The 17,252-nt window shown below is 47.0% G+C and overlaps 1 protein-coding gene and 1 long non-coding RNA gene across 8 annotated transcripts in view; one reads left to right on the top strand and one right to left on the bottom strand.

Annotated features, from left to right (window-relative positions):
• The window catches only part of LOC125757235 (uncharacterized), an 83,979-nt gene extending 82,644 nt beyond the window's left edge, over window positions 1-1,335 (bottom strand). The window contains exon 1 of the long non-coding RNA XR_007415160.1: window positions 1,229-1,335. This is a non-coding gene — a long non-coding RNA (uncharacterized LOC125757235). The remainder of the gene's footprint in view (window positions 1-1,228) is intronic.
• Window positions 1-5,723, top strand: part of LOC119383764 (uncharacterized) — a 144,576-nt gene extending 138,853 nt beyond the window's left edge. For 5 of the 7 annotated variants that reach the window (XM_049412667.1, XM_049412662.1, XM_049412661.1 and 2 more), the window contains exon 6: window positions 5,218-5,723. In XM_049412667.1, the coding sequence (XP_049268624.1) occupies window positions 5,218-5,490 (273 nt within the window). In that variant the 3' untranslated portion in view covers window positions 5,491-5,723. Of the gene's footprint in view, window positions 1-975; window positions 1,482-5,217 lie in introns of those variants that run through there. The other 2 variants (XM_049412664.1, XM_049412665.1) reach the window with 1 other exon arrangement.
• The last annotated feature ends 11,529 nt before the right edge of the window (window positions 5,724-17,252 follow it).

The raw sequence follows: 17,252 nt of genomic DNA, 5'->3' as shown, positions 1-17,252 counted from the left end.
TGGCGGCCTATTTCTCTATTGTGTTGCTCACCACCATTTCGCCGCGGTTTTTGAAATACGTTTCACTCGAATAAGTATACATGCGTTCTTCCTGCTGCTCCCAAACATTTTAGCGCGACTCATGGATCATCTTGCCTTTTACGGATGCAAATAATGCACAACACAGAGGAAGCAAACGTGTGTTTGTGTTTTCTGGTGCCAGAAACTTCAGATTTCAGCATAGCTTTACGCGAAAAAGGCAAAAAATAGCTCTGTGCCTTTTAAATAAGTGCCAAATGCCAGCCGCAAAGGTAGCAGCACCACCTTTTTGGAGAGAATGAGACAGGCACAGGCGTGTGACCCACCGGTGGGTCACGGTACACCTGGAAGATATGCCGAGTGCCCAACGGGTGGGTCACTCCGCATCTAAAACGAGACCTCAAGAAAGTGTGCCGCAGCAAACATGTTAAGAGTTGCCAGATCACCCTTCTAAGCCATGGCTTTCACAAGTTACTGCTGACAGCGAGTGGTGCCTGTCTTAACTCGGGCATTAGTGGGCAACTGCAATTTCATTTGATCATCATTACTGTGAGCTCACTCATAAAATAAGAACAGCCGCATTGTTCCTTTTTTTATTATTTACAGGAGGTATACATCATTAGCAGTGGCAGTGTTAGCAATTTATCCCAAAAATACTTACACTCGGTAGGTGCTCTGGCTTGCTGTACATTCTTGTTTTTGGTGCGAGATATGGAATATTAATTTTTTTTTTTATATTCTCAGAGGTGAGGTATACAGTGAAGGTGTTCCATTGCCCCTCCTCTGTCTTTTTTTTTTTTCACGTTCTATGTAAACATGCCAAAAACAAAAATGTACGGTAAGAAGTTGATCGTGGTGAACTGCAACCTCTTGAGAATGCTAGTGCACTTCTGCATTCCGTTATGTTGAGCAGCTTCGAATTTGGATGCAAGCTTTACAGTCAGGAAAAATGTGCAGGAACAAAGTTACCAGGCTCTAGTCTCATCGCTGAGGCAAGTTCACGAGCTGGCCAAGGACGTTCCCGGCTACGTGGGCCTTGTGGACAGAATCGTCACGGAAGTGAAAGACCTGACCACTAGCCATGCAGCATATGGTTTCTTGTTGCGACTAGACGCATCAGCCACTGCAGAAAGGCGCCGGGTGTTAGCGCCACCAATCAAGCGTCCCAGAAAGATGATTCGCACTCCAGTGCGTAGCAAGACATCCACACCTTCAATTGAACCGCTCTAGTTACCAAAGTTGCTGTCAAAACATTCATCGACGTGCCTGTCTCATAACTTACATGCGGTGGACCATATTTGCTTTGACGGGTTGTGCCATTGCCGTGTCTGATTTGAATTTCTTCATGCTGGCAACTGTTAAAACCCTTCATTGAGAGGATGTCATGGAAGTTCTTTATTTGTACCTGTGTGTTGTAGAAAGCTCGACTTTCTGTGAGATAAAGGAATTATTTAAAAAGAAAATTGTGTAGTGGTGGCTGTTTTGAGAGATGTTTTGTTTACCTTGATTACTTTCATTGCCCGAGAGGATAAACTGGTTTTCTCTCTTTTAATGTTGTCTGGTCTTCTGTAAAGCCAATTACGATATGTTTCCTCATTTCTGTTAACATGTGTATTCATTCACCTCTTGCTGAAAGAAAGATACAGCATGGTGACCACATCTCTGTTGTAACAGCTGACACATTATTATTGCAAGAACATCATCACCTATAGCGCACAGCAGTGGGCCAATTCATAGGCGTATCTACTGGGGGGGCAAGGGGGGCGCTGGCCCCCCACTCCCAAAAGTCGGGGGGGCTGAGCCCCCCCACTTTTCTGAGCGTTCACTGCCGGCAGCGCAGTGGCAAACCAACAACTATGGCGAAGTTTTTGTTCGACACAACTATCAGAAAAATTAGATAATGAAATTTAGATGTATCCCCAGCTTCTGCAGTGAAGATCGACTTCCGTGCCTTACCACGACGCACCGTAGGTTCTCTGCGGTGTGAGTCGTTTATGAAACGCTTTGATACCTTGCGTTCTTGCATTGTGGAGGAGGCTACAGCTGAGCAGGGGCTCTCAGGCGTCAGTCTTCCGTCATGTGTTTATTCCGTTCTACATGCAATCAAATTTGCATCACTGCCGACGCAAGCTGGGCAGGAACCAGCAGCATTTATGAAGATTTCAGTCAGATAATGTTACTGCAGTTCACAAGAAATGGCTCTGCTTTTTCTTCAAAAATGTACAGCATTGCCTGCCCTATCCCTTGGCTGAAGCGAGTCAATGAGCGCGCAGATGCGCTGAGTGTTACTTGGGCAGAGCTGACGCGGAAAAGCGGTGAATGAAGATTCCGCCTGTGTTTCTGAATTAATCTTATTCGCCTGGCTGATCATACTGTAGCTTGCAACGACCTTAGTAGCTTGGATTAGGGCGATAAAAAAAAACGCATCCTCAACAAGAAGAGTTTACAGAGCAATGCCGTATATGCGCACGAACGGTTCAACGACGTTATACAAGCCCTGAAATTATGTGCAAATAAATCCATGCCTGCTACGAATAGCCTTTGCTAAACCATCGTCGCGATGCCATCTTCTCTTTCGTTCGGAACAAGAAGAAACAAATAGAGTTTTGCTCGACATATTAACACTAATGCGCAGTTTAGTGTGTACTCGTAATTCTGACATCGTAAGTTTCGCGGTTTGGTGACGTTGCGTGACAGGCAAGCAATTTTAGCGCCGCCCAACAAGTAATAACCAAGAGCGAAGAAGTAATGGCGAGGAAAGGCAGTATCAGAAATAATTTAGTACCTTGATCTTCTACCTAACAATACGCGGGGAGTCATTGCGAGATGGGACGGTTTAGCTCCTTTCGTTGCATTGTGTTACGAACAGGCACTGTGGGCATGACGCAGAATACTTCGACCGATCATTAACAGCAATTGGCATTATACGAGACGGAAAAAAAAGAACGGAAAACTTTGTTGTTATACCAGTCCAGATCTAGCCAATACAAGTGTCTATTTACTGAGAGGAAGAGTGGTAAGGGCACACTTGCCCTCCTTGCCCCCGCTCTCGGAAATAAAAGGTCAAAGTGCGACGCCGAAGGTACCATTCGTTTACCTTCATAATTTTATACTTCCCACTCATACTTTTCATAAAATCATATCAACGGAGCTTGCTCTGTTTGCTCATGAGGTTTACGAAACTCCATGTCACAAAGTGGCACACTGGCCTATTTTAGACTTCTCCAAAGCCGTTCACTTCGTCAACCGCAACGTTTTGTTAAGAATGTTGGAATTTTATGGTACTGGAGGCATGGCAAGTTTTTGAACCTTATCCTTTTACAACGTGGAACTCAGATTGTAATATTTGCAGGTGAATTCTCAGATGGCAGTACCTCATAGGGAAGCACTTTGTGACCTCTTCTGTTTACATTCTCTCTTTACTATATCCCGAACATTGATAGCAAAGCTAAATTTGCAATCTATGCACATGGCGCGACTTCATCTTTCTGAGAAATTAATGTTCAGAGCTAGTAACAAGGGTTAACAGACCCAAACTGGTATAAATCTACCTTGACGAACACATGGTATGTGATAAACACGTAACGAGTATGAAGAGTAAACTCTGTAAAACATTTGATTGGTATTGTACTAAAAAATGTTTTTGTGTACCCTATCAGTCGGCACGCTTCTGTACAAGGCACGTTTTTACAAAATAAATATTCGCATTGCTCGTCAACAATGACCACCAATAAAAATATTACCAAGTGGCGCCTTTTCAAAAGCGCATAGTTTATGCAATATGAAATGCGCCGTACATACCTTTTTCAGTGGCCTCTTTCTAATAAACGCTGCACTATTTAGGTTAATTCCATATACACTTACAATGTTCCAGAAAACACAGTTGGGCTAGTTGATAATATTACCGAATATATTAACAATAATTATAACATGGCAGAATCACTAGCTGGACTAAAAACAAACAAAACAAAATGTACAGGCAAATCTCTAGACTGGTAAGTAATGTATGTCAATACTAATTGGGGAAAACCTTTGCTGCAGTTTTTACTACCTCTGTTGATAAACACAATTAACGTAATGGTAACAACTTATTGATAGAAAAGAAATGTCACCAATTGAACTAGGAAATGTACAAATGCTAGTGACACAAGGAACATATGCTCATCAATAATCATTCTTACAGTCACTTCTTTAAAATGCGTTGCTCGGCTAGTTGGTGCATGGATAAATTCTAGGAAAACGGTGCATCAAAATACAAAGAGCAGAGAGGACGCCACACGGTCAGGTTCACTTGTTGCCTCATCTCCTATGCTAGTCTTTTCCTGTGCCGCTCTCCGTGTATTTATCACTTTTTTAATGCTGAATATTTAACATATAAACAGTCGTGGCTGCAAATTTGCTTTTAAGGCACGAAGGAACACATTCACAATAAATGACACGAGACTGAGCGCCTCCCGTGTCCTTTCTTGTGATTGTGCCCTGTGCCTTTTAAATAAGTGCCAAATGCCAGCCGCAAAGGTAGCAGCGCCATCTCTTTGGAGCGAATGAAACAGGCACAGGCGTGTGACCGTGCGGTGGGTCGCGGTGCACCTGGAAGATATGCCGAGTGCCCAACAGATGGGTCACTCCGCACCTAAAACGAGACCTCAAGAAAGTGTGCCGCAGCGAATGTGTTAACAGTTGCCAGATCACCCTTCTAAGCCATGACTTTCACAAGTTATTGCTGACAGCGAGTGGTGCCTATCTTAACTCGGGCATTAGTGGGCAACTGCAATTTCATTTGATCGTCATTACTGTGAGCTCACTCATAATATAAGAACAGCCGCATTGTTCCTTTTTTTATTATTTACAGGTGGTATACACCATTAGCAGTGGCAGCGTTAGCAATTTATCCCAAAAATACTTACACTCGGTAGGTGCTCTGGCTTGCTGTACATTGTTTTTCGTGCGAGATATGGAATATTAATTTTTTTTTTATATTCACAGAGGTGAGGTATACAGTGAAGGTGTTCCATTGCCTCTCCTCTGTCTTTTTTTTTTTTCACGTTCTATGTAAACATGCCAAAAACAAAAATGTACGGTAAGAAGTTGATCGTGGTGAACTGCAACCTCTGGAGAATGCTAGTGCACTTCTGCATTCCGTTATGTTGAGCAGCTTCGAATTTGGATGCAAGCTTTACAGTCAGGAAAAATGTGCAGGAACAAAGTTACCAGGCTCTAGTCTCATCGCTGAGGCAAGTCCACGAGCTGGCCAAGGACGTTCCTGGCTACGTGGGCCTTGTGGACAGAATTGTCACGGAAGTGAAAGACCTGACCACTAGCCATGCAGCATATGGTTTCTTGTTGCGACTAGACGCATCAGCCACTGCAGAAAGGCGCCGGGTGTTAGCGCCACCAATCAAGCGTCCCAGAAAGCGGCTTCGCATTCCAGTGCGTAGCAAGACATCCACACCTTCAATTGAACCGCTCTAGTTACGAACTTTGCTATCAAACCATTCATCGACGTGCCTGTCTCATAACTTACATCTGGTGGACCATATTTGCTTTGACGGGTTGTGCAATTGCCGTGTTTGATTTGAATTTCTTCATGCTGGCAACTGTTAAAACCCTTCATTGAGAGAATGTCATGGAAGTTCTTGATTTGTATCTGTGTGTTGTAGAAAGCTCGACTTTCTGTGAGATAAAGGAATTATTTAAGAAGGAAATTGTGTAGTGATGGCTGTTTTGAGAGATGTTTTGCTTACCTTGATTACTTTCATTGCCCGAGAGGATAAACTGGTTTTCTCTCTTTTAATGTTGTCTGGTCTTTTGTAAAGCCAATTACGATATGTTTCCTCATTTCTGTTAACACGTGTATTTATTCACCTCTTGCTGAAAGAAAGATACAGCATGGTGACCACGTCTCTGTTGCAACAGTTGACACATTATTATTGCAAGAACAACACCTATAGCACACAGCAGTGGGGCAATTCATAGGCGTATCTACCGGGGGGGCAAGGGGGGCGCTGCCCCCCTACTCCCAAAAGTCGGGGGGAGGGGGGGGGGGCTGTGCCCCCCTACTTTTCTGAGTGTTCACTGCTGGCAGCACAGTGGCAAACCAACAACAATGGCAAAGTTTTCGTTCGACACAACTATCACAAAATAAGATAATGAAATTTATATGTATCCCAAGCTTCTGCAGTGAAGATTGACTTCCGTGCCTCTCCACGATGCACCGTAGGTTCTGTGCGGGGCGAGTCATCTATGAAACGCTTTGATACCTTGCGCTCTTGCATTGTGGAGGAGGCTATAGCTGAGCAGGGGCTCTCAGGCGTCAGAGTCTTCCATCCTGTGTTTATTCCGTTCTACATGCAATCAAACTTGCGTCACCGCCGACGCAAGCTAGGGCAGGAACTAGCAGCATTTATGAAGATTTCAGTCAATTAATGTTACTGCAGTTCACAAGAAATGCCTCTGCTTTTTCTTCAAAAATGTACAGCATTGCCTGCCCTATCCCCTTGGCTGAAGTGAGTCAATGAGCGCGCAGATGCGCCGAGTGTTACTTGGGCAAAGCTGACGCGGAACGGCGGTGGATGAAGATTCCGCCTGTGTTTCTGAATTAATCTTATTCGCCTGGCTGATCATAGTGTAGCTTGCAACGACCTTAGTAGCTTGGATTAGGGCGATAAAAAAATGCATCCTCAACAAAGAAGAGTTTACAGAGCAATGCCGTATACGCGCACGAACGGTTCAACGACGTTATACAAGCCCTGAAATTATGCGCAAATAAATCCATGCCTGCTACGAATAGCCTCTGCTAAACCATTGTCGCGATGCCATCTTCTCTTTCGTTCGGAACAAGAAGAAACAAATACAGTTTTGCTCGACATATTAACACTAATGCGCAGTTTAGTGCGTACTCGTAATTCTGACATCGTAAGTTTCCTGGTTTGGTGACGTTGCATGACAGGCAAGCTATTTTAGCGCCGACCAACAAGTAATAACCAAGAGCGAAGAAGTAATGGCGAGGAAAGGCAGTATCAAAAATAATTTAGTACCTTGATCTTCTACCTAACAATACGCGGGGAGTCATTGCGAGATGGGACGTTTTAGCTCCTTTCGTTGCATTGCGTTACGAACAGGCGCTGTGGGCATGACGCAGAAGACTTCGACCGATCATTAACAGCAATTGGCTTATACGAGACAGAAAAAAAAACGGAAAACTTTGTTGTTATACCAGTCCAAATCTAGTCAATACAAGTGTCAGGTTCCGCCGCTTGCATAGCCATATTTACTGAAAGGAAGAGTGGTAAGGGCACACTTGCCCTCCTTGCCCCCGCTCTCAGAAATAAAAGGTCAAAGTGCGACGCCGAAGGTGCCATTCGTTGACCTTCATAATCTTATACTTCCGACTCAATACTTTTTCGTAAAATCATATCGACGAAGCTTGCTCTTTTTGCTCATGAGGTTGCATTACAAAACTCAATGTCACAAAGTGGCACACGGCCTATTTTTAGACTTCTCCAAAGTCGTTCACTTCGTCAACCGCAACGTTTTGTTAAGAATGTCGGAATTTTATGGTACTGGAGGCATAGCAAGTTTTTGAACCTTATACTATCTACAACGTGGAACTCGGATCATAATATTTGCAGGTGAATTCTCAGATGCAGTACCTCATAGGGAAGCACTTTGTGACCTCTTCTGTTTACACTCTCTATTTACTATATCCCAAACATTGATAGCAAAGCTAAATTTGTAATCTATGCACATGGCGCGACTTTATCTTTTCTGAGAAATGAAGGTTCATAAGCTAGTAACAAGGGTTAACAGACCCAAACTGGTATAAATCTACCTGGACGAACACATGATATGTGATAAACCCGTAACGAGTATGAAGAGTAAACTCTGTAAAACGATTGGTATTGTACTAAAAAAATTCTTTTGTGTACCCTATCAGTCGGCACGCTTCTGTACAGGGCACGTTTTTTCAAAATAGATATTTCGCATTGCTCGTTCAAGCAATGACCACCAATAAAAATATTACCAAGTGGCGCCTTTTCAAAAGCGCGTAGTTTATGCAATGTCAATGCGCCGTACATACCTTTTTCAGTGGCCTTTTTTTAATAAACGCTGCACTATTTAGGTTAATTCCATATACACTGACAATGTTCCAGAAAACACAAAGTTGGGCTAGTTGATAATATTGCTACATGTAGGCTGCCGGAATTCATATGGTCGACGCGCGTGTGTGCCCGACGAAGAGGACGAAGGTCGCTAGCTGCTCGAGCTCGTCGGAGCCGGTCTGGTCAGCGCTGCAGCCGCTCTTGCAAATATATCTTGTGAATAGCGACTTGTAAAAGCGACTCGTCACTCACGTAACATATTTGGTGGAGGTGGAACATTCCCCGTCCTCACCACGCAGCTCCGCAGTGACCGCGTCATTCAGCCTCTCGCCATGGCTTCCAATGACAACCCGTCCCCATCTCCATCTGCGGCTCCTACGACAACCTTTGTCGCGGTCCCCACCCCCCGCGATCCCGGGACATTCTCCGCGCAACCTGGCCTCGACGTCGACTACTGGCTTCGCCTGTATGAACGGTCAGTCAAACTCATCGGTGGGACCCTACCATGATGCTCGCTAATGTTCTCTTCTACTTGGACGGAACCCCGCGCATCTGGTACGAAACACATGAGACCGAGCTCACCAGCTGGGACACATTCAAGGAGAAGCTACGTGACATCTTTGGGAACCCGACCGGTCGCCACGCAGCTGCACGACAAGAGCTCGCTACTCGTGTCCAGTCGCCTACTGAGTCGTATGTCTCCTACATACAAGAAGTGCTTGCTCTTTGCCGGAAAGTGGACGAGGCAATGCCCGAAGCTGACAAAGTGGGTCACGTTTTGAAAGGCATCGCGGACGACGCTTTTCATTTGCTGGTCTACACCAACGTCTCGACTATCGACCGCATCATTCAAGAATGCCGCCGTTTCGAAACGGCCAAAAGCCGTCGTGTGCACCCTCAATTTTCTCGGTTGCCAAACACGGCTGCCACGTCCACCTGCTCCGATTCCGACGCTACACCGCCCTTTGAGCGGAGTGTAACGCGTATCGTTCGACGGGAACTTCAAGCGGCAAGTCCAGCGCCGTTCCAGCCCTCTCCATTCGACCATGCCACTATACAACCAACCCCCGCGGTCTCCGTTATTCAGGCGGTCGTACGACAAGAATTCGCCAACCTCGGGTTCCCTGTCGCCTGCCCGGTCTCTCGCCCCTCGTCCCGACCAATGCCCATGAATGCATCTCGAAGTGACCCATTCGTTCCTCCACGATCTCGCAACCCAGCGGAATGGCGAACTCCCGACGACAGACCCATCTGCTTCCGGTGCCACCGCGTTGGTCATGTCTCCCGCTACTGCCGCGCCACTTGGACGCCGCCCTATAGGACCCAACTTTTCTCGCCTTCCCGCCCATATGAAGATCTTCGCCGGTATCCTCCCAGCCGTACAGACCCTACTTGTGACACACCCAACAGCCGCCCTCCTGCTCGTTCACCGTCCCCTCAACGCCGTCGTTCCCCGTCGCCCCAACCACGCCGCCACCCCTCGCCGCCCAACTTTGCATCGTACCCGACGGAAAACTAGATCGTGCAGCTCCTGGAGGTAGTGCTGCATCATCTCCTTCTGAACCAAATCCTCCGTTGACGCTTCCTACGAACAAGAACCTCATCGATGTGCATGTGGACGGTATTTCTTTGACGGCTCTAGTCGATACTGGAGCTCACGTGTCCATAATCAGTGCTCGCCTTTGTCGCCGACTGAAAAAAGTCCTCACGCCTGCTACTACAAAAGCTGTACGCGTCGCCGATGGCGGAACTGTTCCTGTCACTGGAATGTGTACAGCTCGCATAAGCATCGCCGACCGTTACGTTCCTGTCCTATTCACGGTGCTCCATAATTGTCCTCATGACCTCATCCTAGGGATGGACTTCCTATCGACCCATTCTGCCCTGATAGACTGTTCCGCTGGTACTCTTTGCTTGGACCTTCCTCTTCAGCCAGATATTCACCCCGACCTTCCACACAGCCTCTGCACCACGGATTTCATCCGCCTACCGCCTAAAGCCCTAACATTCGCCGAATTCACAACGACTTCATCCGTGTTGGATGGGCACTACGTCGTCACGCCGATTACTGATGTACTTCTGGCACGTGACATCACTGTGCCTCACTGCGTCATTACTATAGCCGCTAACCGGGTACATCTCCCCGTCATAAATTTCGGCTTCACGAAGCAAGTCCTCCCTCAAGGCATCTTAATCGCCACGTTGCGGTCCTTAGCCGATGACCACGTCACCTCTTTTGCAGCAGACGTATGCTCCAATCTTCCTTGTCGCCCACCCGATGCCACAAGCCTCGACATGGCATTGCGCCCCATGATTGCCCCAGACCTCCCCCCAGCGCAATCAGCCGCCCTCATCCGCCTTTTGGCTTCTTACCGCGAGATCTTCGACCTTGACAATCGACCACTCGGCCAAACTTCTCTTGTGCAGCACCGTATCAACACAGGTGATGCTGTTCCCATTCACCGTCGACCGTATCGGGTGTCCGTATCGGAGCGCCAGATTATTCAAGAAGAAGTAAACAAGATGTTAGCTAAAGGCATTATTGAGCCCTCATCAAGCCCTTGGGCGTCACCCGTCGTCCTGGTTAAAAAGAAAGACAACACGTGGCGTTTCTGCATCGATTACCGGCATCTAAATCGAATTACGAAAAAGGACGTGTATCCTTTGCCCCGCATTGATGACGCTCTCGATTGTCTCCATGGCGCACGCTACTTTTCATCCATAGACCTTCGCTCCGGTTATTGGCAGATTGCCGTGGACGAGAAAGACCAAGAAAAGACCGCCTTCGTCACTCCCGATGGCCTGTACCAATTCAAGGTTATGCCCTTCGGGCTATGCAACGCCCCAGCCACGTTCGAGCGCATGATGGACTCTCTGCTACAAGGGTTCAAATGGTCAACATGCCTTTGTTACCTAGACGACGTCCTCGTATTTTCACCTACATTTGAGACCCACCTTGAGCGTCTGTCGGCTATTCTCGACGTCTTCCGCAATGCTGGCCTCCAGTTGAACTCGTCGAAGTGTCACTTCGGCCGCCAACAGATTACAGTGTTGGGCCACCTCGTTGATGCTTCTGGTGTGCGGCCGGACCCTGAGAAAATTCGTGCCGTCACCAGTTTCCCAGTACCCCAATCCGCCAAAGATGTTCGGAGTTTTGTGGGACTCTGTTCCTATTTCCGGCGGTTCGTGAAAGACTTTGCAGCGATCGCTCGACCACTTACTGATCTTCTGAAGAAAGACGTCCCATTTTCGTGGGGGTCCACTCAAGCTGCCGCCTCTCTCGCCTCATCACAATTTTGACGACGCCACCTATATTGGCCCACTTTGACCCATCCGCCCCGACTGAGGTCCGAACTGATGCCAGTGGTCACGGGATCGGAGCCGTCCTCGCCCAACGTCAGCAGGGACACGACCGCGTTATCGCCTACGCTAGTCGCCTCCTTACACCTGCAGAGCGCAACTATTCGATCACCGAACGAGAATGCCTTGCTCTTGTGTGGGCGGTCTCCAAGTTCCGTCCATATTTATATGGCACTCACTTCTCCGTAGTCACCGACCACCATGCGCTCTGCTGGCTTTCATCATTAAGGGATCCCACAGGTCGACTTGGTCGCTGGGCTCTGCGACTGCAAGAGTACACTTTTGCAGTGACGTACAAGTCTGGACGCCTGCATCAGGACGCCGACTGCCTATCTCGCTATCCGGTTGGCGAGTCGCGCACCGTCCCTGACACGGACGCTTGCGTGTGCACCGTTTCCCAACTGACCCACATAGCCGACGAGCAACGCCGTGATGCATCCTTAATGGCTATCATCGAGTGCCTCGAATCCTCACCTTCGGACCGATCTCATCGCTCGTTCGTACTCCAGAATGGTACACTATACCGCCACAACTTTCATCCAGACGGACCATTTCTGCTGCTTGTTGTACCCAAACACCTCCGCTCGGCTGTACTCCACGAACTTCACGACGTTCCAACTGCCGGTCACCTTGGTGTGTCCCGCACATACGACCGAATCCGCCGTCGCTTCTATTGGCCAGGTCTCGCACGCTCCGTCCGCACGCTCCGTCGCACGCTCCGTAATATATTCAGTATATTACTGAATATATTAACAATAATTATAACATGGCAGAATCACGAGCTGTACTGAAAACAAACAAAACAAAATGTACAGGCAAACCTCTAGACTGGTAAGTAAAGTATGTCAGTACTAATGGGGAAAACCTGTGCTGCAGTTTTTACTACCTCTGTTACGAAACACAATTAACGGTAACAACTTATTGATAGAAAAGAAACTACAAAATGTACAAATAGGAGCGAGCTAGCTAGGTGAGTTCAAACAGGGTCTGTCCAAATTGTTGCGATTACACAAAATTTTTCCGACGTTGTATGGGCGCGATTGTCCGTGGTGTCGCGACTCGCCACCAGCCCTCTACCATATCTCATGGGGTTGCAGTAAAAGGCCAAATAACCTTAACTGCCTACAGCATAAGTACAGCGTAGAAAATTTTGGAGCAATGGGAGGCATTCCTCGCTAGCTCGGACCCGGAGGTGCAACTAGCGCTTCTGGACCATGTCCGGCTGGCGGCACAAGCAGTGGAGCCCTGGACATAGGGCCCCACCAATCTAGCTCCTAGACCCTTTCCCCCAATAAAAGTTATTCTTCTTCTCTATCACAACTTAGTGGAATATCTTATGCACCAGGTGCGTTACGCACCCGGTGTAAGTATTCCTCGGTGTTCAGAGGGTATCTGCGTCACACTATTGTACGATTCTGAGCGCTGATCTACCCATTGTTCCTTTCTATAATACGCAAATAAAGTATATTTAGTGTTCCTTTAAGCTTAACTCCGAGATTCCTGCCTTCCCGCACCCAGGACCGATTTCGCAGGCTTTTCACTCGTCCGTCTTACTCTGAAGTTCCACATTTTTTCCCGATTCCTAGCGCTCGTCGATATGTCTCCAGAAACAAGGGTTGTTCTTGAAGCGACCTTATCCTCACGTGTGCTCTAAGTGCGGAGAAGCTAGCTTCCAGTTGTAGCGGCGCTATCGTGGCATTCCATGGAGGACCGAACGACACGCTGCCGCCCCGCCTCATGTAATACAAGGACAGTGGTCCCCATCAACCTTCCGTCTATGAATGACAATGCTCCCAAGAGGGGCTTTCACAGGTTGTCCCAGGTTACTCGTGACAATCTAATTAACCCTTTGTATCTCACAGCCAATCTAATTGCACAAGGAGGAGGAGGAGTAAACTTTATTAAGAACCAGCAATTTCAGTGTCTTGTCCTAGGCCTCCCACGCAAAGAGGTAAGATTTAATTGCACAAGTAATATTTTTTTTTGCGTATATGCAATAACAATACATGCGAAAGTGGGACAACCCAGAAACCTGGAAAATTTAGCTTTAGTTCTAGAAGAAAACAAGTGGCCACATATGTGGACGCTGGGAACACCAGTTACACTAGGTCCATCGTCCTTCTTCATCGTAGATGGGAACTTTGCTCGCCGACGGCTCTGTTTCAACGAATTAATCATCATAATCATCACTCCTTACCATAATGAAGGTAATTCGTTGGCTAGCCTGATCCCATCTCACGGATATTCTTTGTCCACATATGTGGATGCTGGGATACAAAGGGTTAAAAAGCAGAGACAGGCAGATACGGCGCTGGGACTAATGATGATTCTTTAGTGACAACCTTGGCCGGACTGGGGAATTTTTCAATAAGCACATTTCACTGAATTAGCAAAAAATAATTAGCCATATACTAGTAGTTGACAGGCCTGCTGTTGCGGAAGAAACGACTTCCCTTTCAGGACGCTTGGACGTGGCCGCCTGCTTTTTTCCTGGATGCTTCCTTGGTCACGGCGGCGGAGTGTTCCTTGCTCAGGATTCCTTCTGCACTCGATTCGCCGAGGGCTTCGGCTTCTTGGAGGGCCTTAAAGATTGGGACTCCGCACCTTCTTGTGTTTTTCCTTCCATGTCTTTTAAGGACCGTCCGACAAGAAAGATCTTCAACGACGTTCTCGGTTGGCTTGGTTGGTTGGTTGGTCCTTAGTAAACTGGCGCAACCCACCGCCGGGGATCGGCCATAAAACGAATCGTGCCTTGTTATATAAATGAAATCGTTTATATACTAAATATGTCTACAAATACATAGGACAAACGAGGTTGCAAAACAGCGCGTGGGCGAAGCTTCTCTTCTTTTTCTTCTTCGTCCTCTTCTTTTCATTGTTCCAGTTCATTTTTCTTGCGAGGGTAATGATGATTACGATTCTCTTCATAATCTTAACGGCAACGACGCATGCTCATTGGTAGTGACTGGCCAAACTTCGAAAGACATTTAAGAGTAAGCGAGTCTGGCTAGCCCCAAAAGAGCGCAACAATAATGAAAATTATGGAGCAGCTATAATAAAGCCCATATCGCTTGGTCGTACAGTGTAGACCTAATCGAAGTTTACATATTACTCATTACACACACACACACGCATAAACGAAAAATTCCGAGGAACAAATAGAGGAATAAGTTTCGTAGAAACACCATGCAGTTTTCTAACTATGGACGATCACTTTGCTGTAGTAAATGTTGATTGTATTTCTCTAAGTATGCGTAAACATTGTGCCACTGCCAGTCTTTGTCGTCTCTGAATTATGCTGTTCTTGTGTTCGTTACTGTCTTCGTTTTGCATGTTAAAGGGCCCCTGAACCACCCAGTACACTCTAACCCAGAGGTCAAAATTTAGTTGTTGCGTTGCAGTTGTGCACGAGTCCCACTTCGAACGATAGCGCAGTTACGCGCGTTCGATAATCGAAACGCGGCCATTGCTCGTTTCGCTCTTTCATTCGCTACGCTGCTTTCTTCGGCTCAGAGGCGTAGCCAGAAATTTTTTTCGGGGGGGGGGGGGGGGGTTCAACCTTACTTTATGTATGTTCGTGCGTGCGTTTGTATGTGTGCGTATATACATACGCAAGCAAAACTGAAAAATTTCGGGGGGGGGGGGTTTGAACCCCCACCCCACCCCCTTGGCTACGCCCCTGCTTCGGCTCGCCTCTCCACCTCTTCGAGTGCTCCTCGTCGCCGTGCGAGGAGGAAGAGCAGGAAGCGCGCGCAGCTGCTAGCAGATAAACGTGTTCTTGTTCGCCCACTCGACAACGTCTTGCTCGTGACGTCACGTAATCGGACAGACGACGTCACGATGGCCGCTGGGGATAGCGGAGAGGCACGTGGAGGAGCACGCGAGCGTCTGTTGGTGTTTCAAGGGCACTTTAAAGCGATGCGACGTATATGGCGGATAAGAAGGAGTGGTGGACAAGAACGGAGATGAGAACAAGAATATAGGACTAGAGCACGCATCTGCAACGCAGCGAGCGCCTCCGCGCCATCTAGGGATCTTTCTGAGAAGCAGGATGGATGGAAGGATGGATGCTATGAGCGTCCCCTTTATAACGGGGCGGTGATATGTCTGCCACCATGCACGAAGAAAAAAGAAAAAAACTTCCTTGTTTCATGCTGGCCTAATACCTTATCTACATTGATTAAATCTGTTATTATACCAAAAAAAATTATAAATTCACGGTCTATCTCTCTGCCTCTTAAGGCAGAATGACCTTATTTTTCCCCCATTATTTATTTTTCTACTTTATCTCTACTTTTCTGCCACCAATACTTTAACCGTCTCTTACTTATTTCTATCGCGGACGTGTTCAGCTTTCCACTGTTGTCCCTAAAACCCAAGGCTTCATGTAGACTCGTGCCCACACGTATACCTGGGTGAATATCGCCACATTCAGTCAGTACATGTTCCATCGTTTCCTTAGTTCCCCCGCAGCATGTACATTGTTGTTCTTCGTTACTGAATCTCGCTTTATAACTACGCGTTCTAAGGCAGCCCAACCTTGCTTCAAACAGTAAAGCGCTTCCCCTTGAATTATCATAAAACATTTCCCTCCTTATTTCGTTTTTTCCCTTTCGGTAGTTACTCAGAGCCGGCTTCTTTTCCATCCGCCTCTCTGACCTTCCGCTTAATGCTCCTTGTTGTCATATCGCCCGCACTGCTAGCCGTATATTTACTGGTGAGCCTCCTAGTTCTTTTTCTCCACTGCGTGTCAACGCTTTTTCTATACAAATACCTGAAAACCTTCTCTGCCCATCCACTCTTCTTCATTTTCCTCAGCTTCTCTTCGAATCTCATTTTGCTCTGAGCTTCCCTCACTTCAAAAGCCTGTCCATCCCATATCACCCTTTACAGCCTCATTTGTCGTCTTCCCGTGAGCGCCCAACGCGAGGCGGCCCACCGCCCTTTGATTTTACATCCATTCCTGATTGTACCTCTGACTTCATGCACACCACTGAGTTCCCAAATGTAAGCCCCGGGACCATCACACCCTTCCACAGCCCTCGAAGCACCTCGTACCTATTGTATCCCCATAAAGCTCTGTGCTTCATAATTGCAGCATTCCCCTTTCCCTTTGCTACGATGCTTTCTCTTGTACCTCCATATATCTATCCCCCTCATTTACCCGTACTCCTAGGTACTTGTACTCGCTTACGCTCGGTATTTTTTGGCCCTGTATGAAGACCGCATGGTCTTCGTGATCATTGAATACCATCAATCCACATTTTGTTGCACTAAATCCTAGTCCTAGAGCCTCATATTCCCTTCCGCATATATCTGCCAGTCGCTGTATATCATCTTGACTGTCCGCAAATAAGACAATATCATCAGCATAAAATAGACCTGGAAGCTTCTGCTCAACCATCGTGCCGACCTGTTTGTGTGACAAATTAAATCCAATGTTGCTACCTTCTAGCGCTTTTTCCATCCTCACCATGTACAGCATGAATAACAGCGGGGACGCTGTCCTTGCTACTTATTCCTTCCCATTCTATACAAACTGTATTTTCTCGGTATATTTCCCTCAAAAGCTGTATACAGTCGTCCCCTATGCCCACTTCTTTCAATATATCCCACAAAATTTCCTGATTAACGTTGTCATACACCCCGGTGATATCTAGATAAGCTACGTATAAGGGCCTGTTTTCTATTTTCGATATTTCTATACACTGGGTAAGAACAAACAGATTATCGTCTAACCGCCTGTCGATTCGAAATCCATTCTGAAGTTCT

The sequence above is a fragment of the Rhipicephalus sanguineus genome, chromosome 2, assembly GCF_013339695.2.
Source record: "Rhipicephalus sanguineus isolate Rsan-2018 chromosome 2, BIME_Rsan_1.4, whole genome shotgun sequence".
Classification (NCBI taxonomy): Eukaryota; Metazoa; Arthropoda; class Arachnida; order Ixodida; family Ixodidae; genus Rhipicephalus; species Rhipicephalus sanguineus.
The sequence above is the reverse complement of the archived record's forward strand: the minus strand, read 5'-3'. Positions and strand labels throughout refer to the sequence as shown.